General features: G+C 32.6%; 1 protein-coding gene across 1 annotated transcript; it reads left to right on the forward strand.

The window, feature by feature from the left end:
* The first annotated feature begins 1,404 nt into the window (after positions 1-1,404).
* Positions 1,405-8,053, forward strand: LOC133171978 (leucine-rich repeat-containing protein 69-like). Its single transcript, XM_061306770.1, has 9 exons — positions 1,405-1,601; positions 1,794-1,920; positions 3,779-3,851; positions 4,527-4,722; positions 4,853-4,924; positions 5,184-5,285; positions 5,793-5,833; positions 7,137-7,275; positions 7,554-8,053. The coding sequence occupies exons 1-9, from the start codon at positions 1,425-1,427 to the stop codon at positions 7,662-7,664; spliced, it is 1,038 nt and encodes a 345-aa protein (XP_061162754.1). The 5' UTR covers positions 1,405-1,424; the 3' UTR covers positions 7,665-8,053.
* The last annotated feature ends 9,306 nt before the right edge of the window (positions 8,054-17,359 follow it).

The raw sequence follows: 17,359 nt of genomic DNA on the forward strand, positions 1-17,359 counted from the left end.
ATCTGACCTTCATTGAGAATCATGAATAATTATTAGGTCATGCAGGCACGTAGCATCCCGGGGGGGGGGGGATCATTACTGTTGAAAATGTTCATTGAAAGGCTGGTCTCCCATCTTGTTGCAGTATAGTCATATCGTCCGACAGTAATGTTTTAATAAAATTTGTGGAAAAAGTTCGAAGCCCCCCTCCTCCGAAATAGGACTGTCAGTTTGGACATTTGTGTGTATGTGTGTGTGTGTGGGGGGGGGGGGGGGGCTTGTCAAAGATTTTCAAGATTTTCAATTTTTTTCTGGCTGCACCCCTTCAAAAATGATACTACCGGAACGTGACGTGCCGTGCCTGTCATGAGCAGAAAACATACTGAAGTTTGAACACTTTCCAACAGAAGTTGTTAGAATTATTGATCAGACACTATGGTGACGGACAGACTAAAGAAAAACGACTATGCCGTAACTAGTAATTGTCTTCTCATGTTTGGGGTAACATAACAAGCATACGACTTTCTACTAAATTAAAGCAGAATTTCTTATCAATGTATAATTAAAACTTTCAGAAATCAAATGGTCTACATTTATTTATGCGCTTTACAGAAATTTAATATAATAGATAAGATTTATGAAAAAAGATAAGTTGTCATTTATTATTTTTAGACTATTATATCTTTCACAAATATCAAGATAACGCTACATTAGGGGTAATATTATATAAATAATTCACCCGTTGTAACTGACGTTTAATTTTGTACAAAAAAATATGAATGTACCGTGTAGTCGTAATCATGTCTGGCTGCAGCTCACAGTTCTAAACACTTTAAAACAAACAAACAAAACAAACAAACAACAAAACAGAAATAAATGGGACGATCAGAGAGCTACAGTTCTATGTATAAAAAACAAAATATATATAAATCATGCAGAAGAAAGTGGATACCGTTCTCGAATTATTCGTATTTTTAGGCTGTCGTCTCAGATAACTATCCGCGTTCTCCAAACTCATCATATATATTCTTTGACTAATAGGACGATAAGATTTTCCCTTCAACAATTTAAATAGATCATCAGGGCCTGAAAAAAGATCTTGGAAAATGTTCTCCTGTTTATACTGTCGTTTTTGGGTAGTAAAGTTAAATTATTAAAAGTAACAATAAAATCGTAACATAATAATGCTTGCTCGAATGAGTATATGTACAACTTAGTAACTAACGTCAGAAGGAGCCAGCACGTGAAAATGGTTTCGAATAAACAAATATTTACACACTTTGTGTATAAATTTGTTCTCAAGGAATGTTTTGGTTACCATACTTTAAAATGTATATTTTTATCCATTTTGGCAATTCGTTTAGTATATGTATAATCACGTAAAATAAGCCCAAGCATCAATCCCTCGACTGGCTCGAGTTGTATAGCAACAAAACAGCGTCAAAATGGCGGATGCGATACTTATCCCCGCACTGAAGGGTAAACCAAAAGCGCTAAACTTGTGCAATAAGAAACTAGACAAAGTCCCAAAAATTATTGGTAAACTAGACTGTATTTTACATCTACAGCTCCGCGGGAACAAATTAAAAACGTTACCAATTGAACTGAGTCATTTGTTTCAGGTAATTTATACTGAAATATTGTAAAATAAATACCTCTATTCAACTCTAAAATGTCGAAAGAAGTACAAGATGATGCACATAATGTGACAAATTTCGTTTCAATAACAAAAAATTGCGCGATCTTTAGCCGCAAATCAAGAGTAAATAGGCATATTCATACGTTTGTCTTATAAATGTCTATTTTTTCTACAGCTACAGATCCTAAATTTAGGAAACAATGAATTTGAGGAGTTACCAGAAGCTTTAGAATACCTAACAATGTTGGAAAAACTCCATCTGTTTAACAACAAGCTCAGGATACTGTCTCCAAAAGTGCTAAGTATGAAAAAATCTATACTTATAAATTAATAAATTTTGCAAATAAACTCCGAAACGGGTGCACCAGAGTTCTTACTTACTCCTGTAACAAATTAACAATACACTAGATACAAGATGATGTCCGTAAACTATATTTAGATTTCACCCGCATAGTAAGTACCGGACATTAAAGAGGCTGGGGGGTTGTGGCCATTTTTAGACTATATTGATCTCCTTTAGAAGAAGAGCTCCATATGAAGATATAGAAAATGATCAATTTTAAAACTAAAATTTTTGAAATTTTTCTTTGCCAAATGATAGTTGACAGCTTAAGATATCATATCTAAAAATTATTAAGTTAAATCTGGTGGTTAATTTGTGGTTAATTTGTTGACCCCCCAGCCTCCTTAAATTAAAAGTCTACTTTTATTTTCTATAAACAGCCATGAAATAGCAAAAACGTGAGTACGGTGGCGTTTCCGGTTGGCGGATCTAGGTTACTGGAAATTTGTAATGAAACTGACAACAAGCAATTGTTTATTTATTTCATAAAACGTCAACACTGAATTATTCAATCAAAGCTTGATTTAAATTATATAAAAGAAAAAGATTGTGATAACCATCTAAAAAGGGAAATGTCCAAATTATTTTTGTCATTCACTGATCTTAATATTGAAGGAAGCTTCTAGAACATCATATAGCATCGAGCCCGATGTTAAAAAGAAAAAACCAGTCGATTATAGCTGCAAGAACATAAAAAAAAAAGCTTTTGTGTGAATGGTCATTGAAAAAATGGCAAATCATTGATAACACTAAAAGTTGTGATATACATGTATTTATATATCGAAACACTATTACATGTATGTAGTAGGTTTTCTAAAAAATTTATCGGTAAAATTTGTATAAATAATTTATATTCCTATATTCCTTACTAAATGCATCGTGGCAACGAACTCGAAGTACAATTTGTACTTCGTAATAAACTTGCTTACATTAAAAGAGAAAATTAATGAATAAGGTGTTGTTCAAATACAATTAAAACTGTAAAATTTTGTGTTTTATTCAATACATTTCAGTTGTTTTTTTTTCTGAATACAGTCTTTGTATCAAATACTTGGCCTATTCATAGGGCGTTATAAGCTAATTTTTACACAGCCTGAACTTAATTGGGACTTGGTTTATAAATATGTATGTACCTTATTGATATGTAAAAAAAAGTAAATAAAAGTATATTTTTTACATATCAATAAGGTACATACATATTTATGAACCAAGACTCAAGTACCTGTGAATTTTTACCCCCCCCCCCCCCCCCCCAAAATAAATAAATAAATTTATCAGTAAAATGTGTACATTCGCTGATTTTATCCTTGGCGGAAATGTAATAAGAGCATCTGAAGTACAATATCCATAACATAGTATAGCAGGTTTCATAATAAACGTCAATTAATGAAATTGTTATTTTTCAATTTTTTACAAAAAGGGGGTGGTGGGGTGGAGACGTACATGTACATCTACTTCATGCGGGATTTTGAACAAGTTTTTCTTTCTGCTATAAGCCTATAGGCTGTCAGTAGAAACTACGATATATTTTCTGTCGGTAATGGTATAAATTCAATTCCCCGCGCTTGCGCGGGATTTCATCTAGTAGCATTAAAAGAAAATAGATATGCTCATCAACATAGTAATTGGTGATCAGCACAGTAAATTTCGACACATTATTGATATACAGTAAGTGTAATAGGTTCAAGAAAGCATGGGCATAAATACATATCTTTTAGACACTGCTTAATATACCAATTCATTAATTGTTAATGCTTCTTTTGATAATACAGTGTTGTTTCTCAATTTAAATGGTTATATTTTTTTTCATATTTTAGCAAACCTCAGGAATTTAACATTCCTCAATCTAAATTCAAACAACTTGAAAACTTTTCCACCTGAAATATGTAGGTAAGTAATTTCTTTTTCATATATAGTGTGAGAAGCGATAGTGGATTTTCAGGACAATCAAAATTACCCCATTACTATGTCCATGATTTGTTATGTCAACTAAAAAAATATAAGCTTAATTAGCTTTGCATGTATATGACAGAGAAAATTAGAGTATTTTTCGAGGAAATTTTTATGTCTACATTAAAAAAATATAATAATCCCACCCTTGTGAGAAACATAGTGGCTGAATCGCATATAAATGACTTACATTATACCCTAATCAGAGGGGAGATGCAACCCCCTCCAACACCTACCCCCATTATTAGGTGCGTCATGTCTCTGGTGAAGTCCTCAACTTCATTTAAGTCTACACATAAACAGAAAAGAAAATACACCACTGATGATTATATGCTACCTTGTCAAAATTATTACCTACAGATATGTTAAAGATCTTTTGCATATGCTAAAATAAGTAATGTTGTGCATTGAGGGTTGAACTCTGCTGTGATGTACTTTATCAATTATGCAGACTTCATCTAGCACAAAGTTTGTGAATTTCATCTAGAACAGAGTTCATGAAGATCATCTAGAATAGAATTTGTGAAGTTAATGCATTATATGCTCAGAATAATTTATACCTATTCCAGTTATTTTTGCTTTTTTGTATTTTGATATATTTATTGGGTTCTTCAGATTGTCCAGTCTCCAACACCTTTCTGTGGATTATAACCAGCTAACAGAGCTCCCTGTAGAAATGTGTGCATTACTCCGCCTGGAAGAGTTTCACGCTGCCAATAATCAGCTGACAAGTCTGCCACTGGAGTTTGGATTTCTGGTTAACCTAGAGAAACTTCACCTACAGAAAAATAAAATTAGAGAACTCCCAGAGGTAATATATTTTAAATGAACAGAGAAGACTTCCTCTAAGGAAAGGATTTGTTTGATTGTGTTCTTTCAGTTAGAAGTTGCATAATACAGACAATTTGTTGAAGAGGCAATTACACTGTCATCTATTGTAGAGTCTTGGGAAGTGTTATAAACTGAGGACTCTAGATATTGCTGCCAATGAGCTCAGGATATTTCCAACAGAGGTAGTTTAAAAAGTGCAATACTAATTCATCCCCATAGACAAAAATATGACAATTCATTGTGTTTTATAAGATGTTAGTGTCAGTTACAGAACTGTTTGAATTATCTGAAACAAACAAAAATAACTGTTTTCGTGTGTGTCCAAATCTAACTATTAAATGCATAAGTGGGTCTTTTTTCTATTTTTTTTCATTTCCAGATTTTGTCTTGTCACATATATATTAAAATGCTTATGTCTTCCATGTATACTTTTTTTTACAGTTGAGTGCTCTCCCTTTGAAGGAGATGTACTGTGAAGAAAATCCACTTTTACAACATATCCCTGTCCACTCTGTACAAGAGGAGGAAGTTCTATCACTAAAGGTAATAAAATGTATAGATCCTCTTTTACAACAGATCCCTGTACAAGAGGAGGAGTTCTGTCACTAAAAGGTAGGACAAAATCAAATATATAGATCCTCTTTTACAACACATTCCTGTCCACTCTGTACAAGAGGAGAAAGTTCTGTCACTAAAAGGTAGGACAAAATCAAATATATAGATCCTCTTTCACAACACATTCCTGTCCACTCTGTACAAGAGGAGAAAGTTCTGTCACTAAAAGGTAGGACAAAAGCAAATATATAGATCCTCTTTAACAATACATCTCTATCCACTCTGTACAAGAGGAGAAAGTTCTGTCACTAAAAGGTAGGACAAAATCAAATATATACCGGTAGGTCCTCTTTTACAATATATCCCTGTCCACTCTGTACAAGAGGAGAAAGTTCTATCACTAAAGGTAATAAAATATATAGACCAACTTGTTTTTCTATTAAATTATATAAAAGCTTCTAAAATGAAATACATTGATTTCAATCTTATTCACAGGAAATCAATGCAAGATACATAATGAAGGAACTGAAGGATAGGTAAATAGTTTATTGTATTCTATTTTGAAGATATTCTTACTTGCCTATAAGCAATTGTAATATATACATGTATAAGTTATATGTGATGATATTAACTCAACTGAGCTCCAAGCTCAAGAGTGCATATTTGATCAAAGTTTGTTATATTCCATCTGTTGTTTGATAGCTAACTCTTTGCCATTCAACATCTTCTCCAGAGATTTTAGGCCAATTTCAACCAAAAAGAAACCTTGGTAAAACTATGGGATTCAAATTTCTTCAAATAAAAGCTACCTACAAGTGAAAAAAACATATGGTGCAGTCATCTAAATACCTTTTTTCTCCCAAATCATTAAACCAGAAAAGTCAAAACTTATGAAAAAGCTTCAGTATATACATGTATCATAGGCTGATAATCTATAGCCAGATGGGACCTCGAGTAACATATCTAGTGTGCATTCAGATATGCGATACCCCCCCCCCCCCCCCCCCCCCTTAAGAAGCCAGGTTGGGGCCTTAAAAAGGGATCAGAAGTTTATGTGATTTGTTGAATTGATTTACAAGTGAGAGAGAGAAATAATTGTTGACAATAGGTCATTTGAATTATAGTTTTACCTTACTATAAAGAGTTTAATTCTTTTCTTTATAATTTATTTACCAAAGAAATGTTGCTTAGGTGAGCATTGTGGCTTATTGGTCTTTTGTTTTTAGTTGTGATTGTTTCTTTAATTAATATGTAAATTTCAGTCCTGCTGGAGGAAAAGACAGGTGATATTTTTAACTTGGCATTCTACGTCTCATGTTTTAATGGATGCTTGTCAAGAGTTGTTCCCCTTTGCCAAACTGCATTTTCTGATTTTTTCCCTCTTGATAACATGCTTGTTGTTTGTACAGGCCTGCAAATATGCTTCAGTATCTTTATGTAATATTAAATGTTGTTTATGCTTTGGGGAAAGTAAAATATTTAACAAGAGGAAGATATCTGGTTTCTATTTGGGGTGATTAGGTTGATTGACTATTGAATGTTTGTAATCAAACTTCATCATTGACAAGATATATTGCAATTTACATCTACATTTCAGATATCCCATAAACATATATACAAACAGATTGATCCATGTTCTTTTATTCAAAATTTTTATTTCTTCCATTTTTCAGTCACATATAAATTATTTTCTATCATGCCATACCAGATTTGTCAATAAACTTTTCCAAATTTTCCATTCAAAATATAGACAGTTTTGACTGACATATTGGTCCTTGTCAAGCCAAAAACTCTAATGTTATCTCTCCCTAATAATATACAACCTACTCTCTGTTGTAGATGGTCATACCTGCGTCGTGCTATACGTCATTACCCCCAGATTAAAGAGATGTTGGCCCAGGCCAGTAAATGTGCGGTGTGTGGAGAGTCCTTCCTCAACACCTGGCTGGAATGTGTCTGTTTTGTGGATGCCAAAGAGGTAGAATTATTCTTGACACACTACAACCTTGGTTTACTTGTGCAATATATTATAGTCATTTAATTATAATTCACTTTGGACTAATTTGTGAAAAATGAATGTGAAAATAAACAATGTATTTGCATGTTTTCTTCATAAAAAAATAAGTACTCCATGTTTATTAAATATTCCATTTTTGAAGTTTTTACAGGTACATATTTTCTAATGCAGGTGTACTTTCAGAGAGAAGTATAATAAAATCTCAAATACTGTAACACAATATATTCAATTTGTTTTAGGACTTAAAGCTAAACAATCTGTCCGGTTTGATTCCAGTGCGTGCGTTACTGTGCTCCTATCGATGCTTCAACTCCTCTGGACATGATTATTATGGTGTAGCATTTCCATGATGAATATCAATAATGTTCTTCTAAGGGAGATAATTCTTTTAGTCACATTTAGTGACATCCTGAAAATTTGATGGTTCACGACCTTCACATTCCTGTTGAAGTGGATCCTCATGCAATTATTGTTACATCATACATCAGTGGCATTTGATACATTTCAGTCAAAAGCAACTTGTGTGAAAGACAATATCATGTCCTCCACATACGTAGATATTTGATATCTGAGATTTTATGCATGATATTTCTTTCCAAAATTTAGAAAACATCATATACATGCATAATGAACGCATGAATAGATAAGTATTTTTTTGAAAATATTACTTATATTTTAAAGACACATGTATCTAGAAATTTGATTTTGATATGTGTACTGTAGATTATTCCTTTTTTTATGAGGTTTGTTAGCCTCAATATTTGTAATATTATAAAGTTTTTAATTTTGTTACATATATATACATGATGATGTCATTATTTTTTTTGTTACTGAATTGAAAGTCTACTTTTGTTTTTTTTTTTTTTAATTTTATTAAATCACATATTTTATTATCAATGTTTTTTTAAATTTATCATCAATTGATTGCGCCCATGGGAAAAGGGCCTTATGGCAATTTTTACACATTTTAAGTTTTTCATGGATATTAATAGAGCAAGGTAAGAAGTTGCCAAATCTGAATTTTTATGGCCCTACGTCAACTCTAAGTAGGTTTTATCTTCATTTATATCAGTGATACTTTTACAGGTAAACAATGACGTCATATTACTTTCGCACCAACGTCAAAAGTTTTCAGAGTGAACATGACTTTCATTTTGCATTGTAATGTTACTACGGTAATAAATGTATGTTATTGAGCATTTCCAGAAACATTTTTGAGTCATTGTCTCTTTTAATAATTGTATAATATGATAATAAATAGTTGTATTAACTAGTATCCATCATGTAGTGGTGTATAGAATTATGAGTATTTGTTTGTTTGTTTGTTTTACATTTCACTATGCTGGAATGTCAGGAAAACCCGAGAAGCAAGTGGCTTCTGTTCAATATCGATTTATTCTCTCAAAACCAAAGTATTTATCTCATGTAATAATTGTTTGAGAAACCTGTAGAATTCATTCGAAAATCATCTCATTTTAAGCATAACTCTCGATAGGACAAGATGTCTTTTTTTTGGGGGGGGGGGGGGGGGTTGAATCCAGTATAAACGATATCTCTTTCAAAATGTGAAGTTAAAAAATATTTCAAAAAAAATTATCGGGAACAACAATAAAATAGATTTTGCTGGGTAGTGAAAATTTGTTGTTTTTTTTTTTTTGTTTTGTTTTTGTTTTCTAAATATAATTAGGCAGAAAATTTGTGAAATGTAGTGAGTTACCGTATACGCTGTACAACAATTTATGGAAATTAGTTGATACACTGCATGTTAAGCAATATTCGACCAATAAAAAAAATCTTCAAACAAAAAATCAGAAGGACTTCTGCCCGCATGTGGTAACAAAACTTTTTTTTTTAAATTAAAATGATGCACATTTTTTCAGTCACAGCAAGGAAAATTTTTGAATAATTAATTTTAAGTAAGCAGGTTGATAAATTATAAACAAATGGATAATGGATGAATTATAATTCACATGCATTTGAAATGAAAAGAACAGATCCAGGATGACCAGTGGTTGGATTGTGTGTGTGTGTGGGGGGGGGGGGGGGTTAAAAGTTAAATGACAGAAACATGCAATACTTGTACTTAACATGAGTTTAATAGCATACGAGGGTTGTCGTATTTTTAAAATCTTCCTACATTTTAGGTGTGCAGGGGGGATGCCTTCCCACCACCAACCCCATAACCTCCAAATACGTCATTTGGTTAGGTTTGAAATAATATTGAAATAATTCCTCAATTTATTTTTGCACCTTGAACTCTCTCCTTACGTACATGTATATGAGCAGGGTCATTTTCAAAACAAACTGCGATCATGAGCTCCACATGCCTGGAACTGGAAACTTAACTGCTATCAAATCTAGTTAATCATGAGAAAAATTGCATCCTAGAATAACGATTTTGTCTGATTTTGTAAAATTAAATGGTTTTAAAAGAACATGTATACACTGGGTATTAATAGATATCGGGTATTTTATTGTCATTTCAACAAATTTTATCCGAACTTTGAATGAAATAAATATTTCATTTTTTTTTAAATTAATATCAAATAGATTTTTCTAAGAAATAAATAATTATATGTATGTTGTCGTTATGAATCAATGACATGCAGATTAATTAATAGAATTTTTTCGGCTGGGGGTGTGTGTGTAAAATTAATTGAAAGTTTTATATATCCAGTCAAAAATGCGACTGGTTCATAATATTCCTTGACTAGCTGAGTTTTTAAATGACAAATTTTTACAATGTGGCACACATTTAGGTACATGTAAATATTGTTATGTGATAGTGTGTGTAGAATCCCCCCCCCCCCATTTCTCGCGGCTTCTTTATCGTATGAAATTCTAATGATATTGTTTTCAAATGTTATTAAATATGAAGTTTTACAATATAAAAATTCCATTCTGGCCCCATGCCAGAGACTTGGATATGCTTATCCTTGTAAAGTGTTACAGATACACTGTACAGTAGTTAGGTCCCGGTAATACAAAATAACCCTGGCCCTCTTCCTCGGTCTCCTGCACTGCCACAAAAATAAAAACTTGCAAACATATTCTTAGTCTTTTGTGCAGTATATTTTTAGCATTTAATTTAATTTATACAATGGATGTTTCAATACAATTTGATCTTAACAAGATTTATTTCAATAAATCGAAATAACAACATAATTCAACAGCAAGTTAAGCAATATCATACTAAACCGATAACTGAGATTATTATTTCAATAAGAAAACGAGTTTTAGATTGATAATAGAACTGTAATGACATACAATGCTGAGATTCTATAAATGACAAGGATTACATATTTTTGACTTTTAAGTGACTAAAAACTGCAGATAAAGCTAAAACCTTTGAACTTTTTTATGCACAACACGAGTACCAAAATGTTATATTTTCGAGTTACTGAAAATAAATAGACAGCAAAAGAAAAATAAAGAGATAGAGATTTCTTTTAATAATACAATATTGTTGTGTTTTTGAAAATTCGCCTCTTCATTAAAGTTTCACATTTCACATTGTGTTCATAAACTGGATTTAATGTAACATCTCTCTCTCTCTCTCTCTCTCTCTCTCTCACACACACACATCAGGTATACATACATGTAAACTTTTTTTTCAGCTAGAAAAATTAGAACAATTTTATTTCATTAGGTAGTTTTTGTTTGTTTTCAAGTACTTACATCGGAAGTGGCAACAACAAAAATAAGACGAAACAATTTTTTGTTCAATTTCATTTTATTTTATTTAAATTTATTATCATTATTACTGAAAAAAAATGAAAATTCAAGTTATTTTAAAAAATAATTTCATGTTAAAATAAATAGATGCACTTGTAACAGACTTAAAAAATAAATGAAAGTTTGGTTTAATGTAGCATCTATTTCTTATTCTATTTTTTTTTTCTCTTTCACTTTGACAGCAGCTAGTTCCACGAGCTTTCAAAAATACTTTTAAAGAAAATATAAATATAATACTTATAATTAAAACGTTTTTTTAACTGATGATAAGTAAGATTTTTAAAAATATTTTTTTTATAATACGGGAGCAAATTTGTATGAGTATGTTGATTTTGAATGGTGTTAAAAAAAAAGAAAGTCCCTCTCTGGTACCTCTCTAGTATCTCGCTTGTCAGAGTTACCTCTCTTGTTTTTATTTAGGTCTTAAATTTAATATCACGTCTGTCATTCGTTCGTACAGAGACATATATGTCTCTGGTTCGTACTTTTGTGAAAACTTACAAGAATACTTTTCTTTGTTGGAAGAAGTGTGATCAGTTTCAAATTTTTGGCAATTAAAGCATTTTACAACAAAAATTTATGCACGATGTACCACTGCTGCAATGTTTACATGATCGATGAGTTGAGAATGGTGGGGCGGATCTTATACAGGAAAACGATTTCCTCTGCGATATTTTGATAATATACCCGTGTCTAACAAATAACTTCAATATGTCTATATATCAAAATCGCATTCGTTCATCCATATTCAATTATCCAGAAAATCACCTTGTCTGAAGCTTCTATACATGGAAAGGGTGCACGATGTTTCGGGACCACGACGTTTCGGGACCTGACTAATACGACGTTTCGGGACTAGCAACAAGACGGTTCGGGACTTGGGTAAAGACGATTCGGGACTTGAGTTAATTTTTTTCGGGATCTAAACAAATTATTTTATTATGGTGATATAGCATATTATTCTAATTATTATATAGCACGTCGGGGTCCCGAAACATCGCGGTCCCGAAACATCCATAATTCCATGGAAATACATAGCCCAGATCAGAGACGTATAAATTATTAAGCTACAATAACATGTAGTAAAGAAACGGGTCTCGAATAATTTAAAAATTCTAAATATTTTAATTAATATCAGTGGACTAGAGTTAAAGATATAAATGAAAATAAATAATTATTTCAATGTTGAGAACAACGACAAAAGTGAGCTAGACGTGTCAAAACGTAAAACACGTGGATAAAAAAAAATCTGCGTCGACGCTCACCGTCTGCAACGTCATATCTTTATGACGTTATTTCTCTGTTTTAGCAAAATTGCCATAAGGCCCTTTTGTCATGGGCGCAATCAATTGTCATTTTTATTCATGTACAAACTCATCTAACAATATGAGAAAATAAAAATTACAATCTTTTTCTTTGTGTAAAACTTGACAGCCATAATGTAGCTGTAACATGAGCAAATTTAACTTAATGCAATGGTTGAAGCCATTTTCTTACTGATAACTTGTAGTCTTCTTCTTGAGATCATACTGACTCCTCTAATATAAAACAAACACTGACTACCTTTCCACCTGTTCTGTCATAATTAAGGGCCATAGTATCAAAAATGTAATTAAAAAAGCAAAATGAGGCCAACATTATTATGTAAAACATTTGACAATTTTTCAGGCCCATCTCTGATCACAGAATGAATAATCTAAGAACAAGTCTTATAGAATGCTTTAATATTGGGGATGTCAACGAATATTCATTCGATGAGTTGGTATGTGAATTTGATTTGATGTATTTTTTTTTCCAAGAGAGCACAGTAGTTAAGAGTTGACGATGTGACTGCTGGGGTGAGCACAGTTGTATATTATTATTTGTACTGGATACTTACTCACTTTTAACTTAGATCCATCTCTTCAACCCGCATGAAACATTTTAAAAGAAGATATAATGTCATTAAGAATGACAATTGCATTTCAGATTTCCATTAAGTACAAAGTCTGAAAAGTGCAGAATTTCCGTCTTCAAGAACAACAATATAATTAAAAGTACTTCTTCAGCTTTCTAAAAGATATGTGAAGAGGGTACATTTCAAAATAAATTTTATTGATCATTGAATTACATGTTTAATATAGTGTTAATCTGTATTTGTTGTAAAGGGTTCAATTTAAAAATACATGTAAATGCATTAATTACTTGATTATCTCAGGTTGTATATATTCTTAAGTTTTTAAAATAATTGTATTGATTTTAAGTGTATCCAACTAAAAAATAATTTTAAAAAAATTAAAGGTCCAAATCGTGAATCAATCATGTTACCAAGGAAAAGATTGTTCAGATTTAAATAAGTTACAATTACCTATCTAACAAGAGATATGATTTTAATCTTTGATACAATATTTTGAAAATACGAACAAGAGGCCCATGGGCCACCTCACTCACCTGAACACTTTTGGCTAGGAAAAAGCAGAAAACAGTTCAGTATAGAAAAGTTTAAATATATGTGATATATGTGGGTCCACCCTACACCAAGGAAGGGAAGCATGATTTGAATAAGCTTAAATCTACACTAACTGAAGATGCTTCTATCTTTCTTTGAATAATCATGGCATTAAAAGATATTTAAAGATTTTTTCCCATATGTTTGATCTTCTATTGTTGCCCCACCCTAGCCAAAAGGATGATTTGATGCTTAATATAAATATGACTAATTAGAGTTTGCTGTTCTTGAGAAGATTTTTTAAGATATTTCTTATATATTCTCATATATAACTTTGATCCCCTGTTGTGGCCCCTCCCTACCCTAGGGGGTCATGATTTGAACATCTACATTACCTGAGGATGCTTCTTTATTAAGATTATTAATCTTGGCTTTGCTGTTCTTGAGAAGATTTTTTGGTATAACTGATCATCCCTGTAGGCCTTACCCTAACCCTGGGGGTCATGATTTGAAGACACTTGAATTTACACTACCTGAGGATGTTTCCCAATTAATTTGACTAATTATGGCTTTGCTGTTTTTAACAAAAATATTTTCAAAGATATCTCCTATATATTCCCATGTATAACTTTGATTTCTGTTGTGGCCACTCCCTCTACCCCCTGGGTCATGATTTGAACAAACTTTAATCTATACTACCTGAGGATGCTTCAAAATAAATATGACCGATCATGGCTTTGCTGTTCTTGAGAAGAAGATTTATAAAGATTTTTACTATGTATTCCTTTGATAAACTTAAATCACGTATTGTGGCCCTACCTACCCTCCGGGGGTCATGTTTCGAACAAACCTGAACCTACACTACTTGAGGATGTTTCCACATAATTTCATCTTTTCTGGTCCAGTGGTTCTTGAATAGAAGATTTTTGAAAGATTTCAGTAATTTTTCACTAGTTCATAATTATTCCCTTGGAAGAAGGTGTGGCCCTTTATTTGAAAAAAATTTAATCCCCTTTACCCAAGGATACTTTGTGGCAAGTTTGTTTGAAACTGGCAAAGTGGTTCTTGAGAAGAAATCAAAAATGTGAAAAGTTTACAGACAGATGCCAGGCAAAATGTGACCTGAAAAGCTCAAATAAGCCTTCCGCTCATGTGAGCTAAAACACCTCAAAAGACAATTTTCTAAATTAATTAATTTCTGGAAAATGATTTTTCAACTTAAGGATTAACATTAATAGTCAAAATCAAAAACCAATATAAAGAATTCCTATTCTACTTGCACAAAAAGTCTTAATAAGATCAGAATAAACTTATAGGAGTAGACTTTTGAAAGAATTTCACAAAATTTTCTATTTTTAGTAACCATGGCAACAATGTCCATTGAAATCAAAAAACTGTTAAAAAGAATAATGTATCTTTGTACCTTCTACTTGTATACATAGCCATATTGAACTGGACCAAATCTGTAGGAAGAGTAGCATTTTGAAAGAAATTGCTATTTTCAGTAACCTTTGCAACACCCTTTTCATCTAAATCAAAAACCTATAAAAAGAATTTGTATCTTAGTGTACTCTACTTGTGTAGAAAGTTTAATTGAAATCAGACCAAAACTGTAGGAGGAGAAGCAGTTTGAAAACCTTTCACAAAATTTTCAATTTTTAGTAATTATGGCAAGACCATTCATCAGAATAAAAAACAAGAGGCCCAAGGGCCTTAACGGTCACCTGAGTACAATACAACAATTTAGAGGATCCATAGAGTATTAATTAAAATGAAATGAAAGGTGAAGCTTTGTTGCCCAAAAGCAAGAAAAATAGGGTGATCAGGATCAACAAAATAATTAGTCTACTATTCATTAACAGTTCATTAATTAGGTTCTAATCTGTTCCCCATTTATCACTATCACCATACAGTATATTAACAAACTGTCAGTGCTTTTGTACTATTTTAATTCCTTGTTGTAATCTCTTACATTGGCCTCTCTTGGTCTTTGATGAACATTTAATAAGACAAGTTATTTTTGTCTCATTTTTATTTATCTATCACTTACAAGTCCACATGATCATTAAAACTATGAAAATACTTTTTGTATTATACAATAAAAATTCTTGCATAATCCTCTTATTCTATTAATTTTTCAAGTACATTATTTACAATGATTAATTATCAAAAGTAAACGGCAAAGGGGAATAACTCCTCTCAGTAGAATGCAAATTAATTGAGCCCTGGCTAGGACCAGAACACTTGACCAAATGGTCCAGATGTTCAAAAATCTGGTAAAAATACCCTTCCTTATTACAACTTTTACACTTTTTGCCTCTGATATGCCGAAGTGCAGAGAAGATTTTTAAAGAAATAATGCATTTCACTACAGATTCACTATATTATCAATAGAGCCCCCCCCCCCCCCCCCCCTTCACCACCGAGAAACACCAGAGTCTCTCACCCTGGGACCAGAAGTTTCAAATTTGCTCATCATAAGTAATCACTTTGTTTAACTGCTTAACATTAAGGAGCAGACAGGATTATTTAATAGAATTTATGCATTTTCACTACATTATCAACAGCCCCACCCTTATACCAGCACATCTGACCCAGGGGTAATGCAATTCACTACTCTGGAAGAAGCACTCTTGCTCATCATAACTACTGTATATACATGTACTTAGTTCTTTGCTTTTTAACCAGAAGCAGAAAAGAATATTTTCAAAGAAATTTTGATTTTTCACTATATAATCAATAGAGCCCCCCCCCCCCCCCCCCCCCACCTTTTGACCAGGACCCTTGACCCTAGGGCCATGAAATTCACAATTTTAGAAGAGGCATCCTTGCATATCATAACAATGTACTTAGTTTGTTTAAATAGTACCCAGGGGCAGAGAAGAAGATTTTCAAAGAAATAATTCACCTTCACTGTAGGAGCTATATAGCCCCACCCTAGCACAAGAACCCCTGTCCCTGGGGCCATGAATTTCACAATTTTGGAAGAGGTGTCCTTGCTTATCATAATAATGTACTTAGTTTGTTTAAATAATACCCAGAAGCAGAGAAGAAGATTTTTAAAGCATTAATGCATTTTCACTATATAATAAATAGAGCCCCACCCTAACATCAGAACCCCTGACCCAGGGGCCATGAAATTCACAATTTTGGTAGAGTTACTCTTGCTTATCATAACTATGTATTTAATTTGTTTAAATAATACCCAGGAGTAGAGAAGAAGATTTTCAAAGAAATAATGCACTTTCACTATATGATCTATATAGCCCCCCCCCCCCCCCCCCCCAGCACCAGAACCCCTTACCCTGGGGCTATGAATTTCACAATTTTGGTAGAGTCACTCTTGCTTATCATGACTATGTATTTAATTTGTTTCAATAATACCCAGGAGTAGAGAAGAAGATTTTCAAAGAAATAATGCACTTTCACAATACGATCTATATAGCCCCACCCTAGCACCAGAACCCCTGACCCTGGGGCCATGAATTTCACAATTTTGGTAGAGTCACCCTTGCTTATCATAACTATGTATTCAATTTGTTTCAATAATACCCAGGAGTAGAGAAGAAGATTTTCAAAGAAATAATGCACTTTCACTATATGATCTATATAGCCCCGCCCTAGCACCAGAACCCCTGACCCTGGGGCCATGAATTTCACAATTTTGGTAGAGGGCTCAATGCTTATTACAATCATGTCAACAGTTTGACTGCTTGATGTCCAGGAGTAAAGAAGAAAATTTTAAAGATTGCATTAATTTTGATGGTTTTAGCCCCACCCCTCAGGCCCCAGGGGGGCAGGGACCATGAAATTCATAAATTTTGTTCCCCTTCACATATAGATGCCACATGCAAAAATTGGCTGAAATTGGTTCAGCGGTTT

This window comes from Saccostrea echinata, unplaced genomic scaffold (assembly GCF_033153115.1).
Source record: "Saccostrea echinata isolate AGI-Se365-2 ecotype Australia unplaced genomic scaffold, CSIRO_AGI_Sech_v1 ptg000054l, whole genome shotgun sequence".
Classification (NCBI taxonomy): Eukaryota; Metazoa; Mollusca; class Bivalvia; order Ostreida; family Ostreidae; genus Saccostrea; species Saccostrea echinata.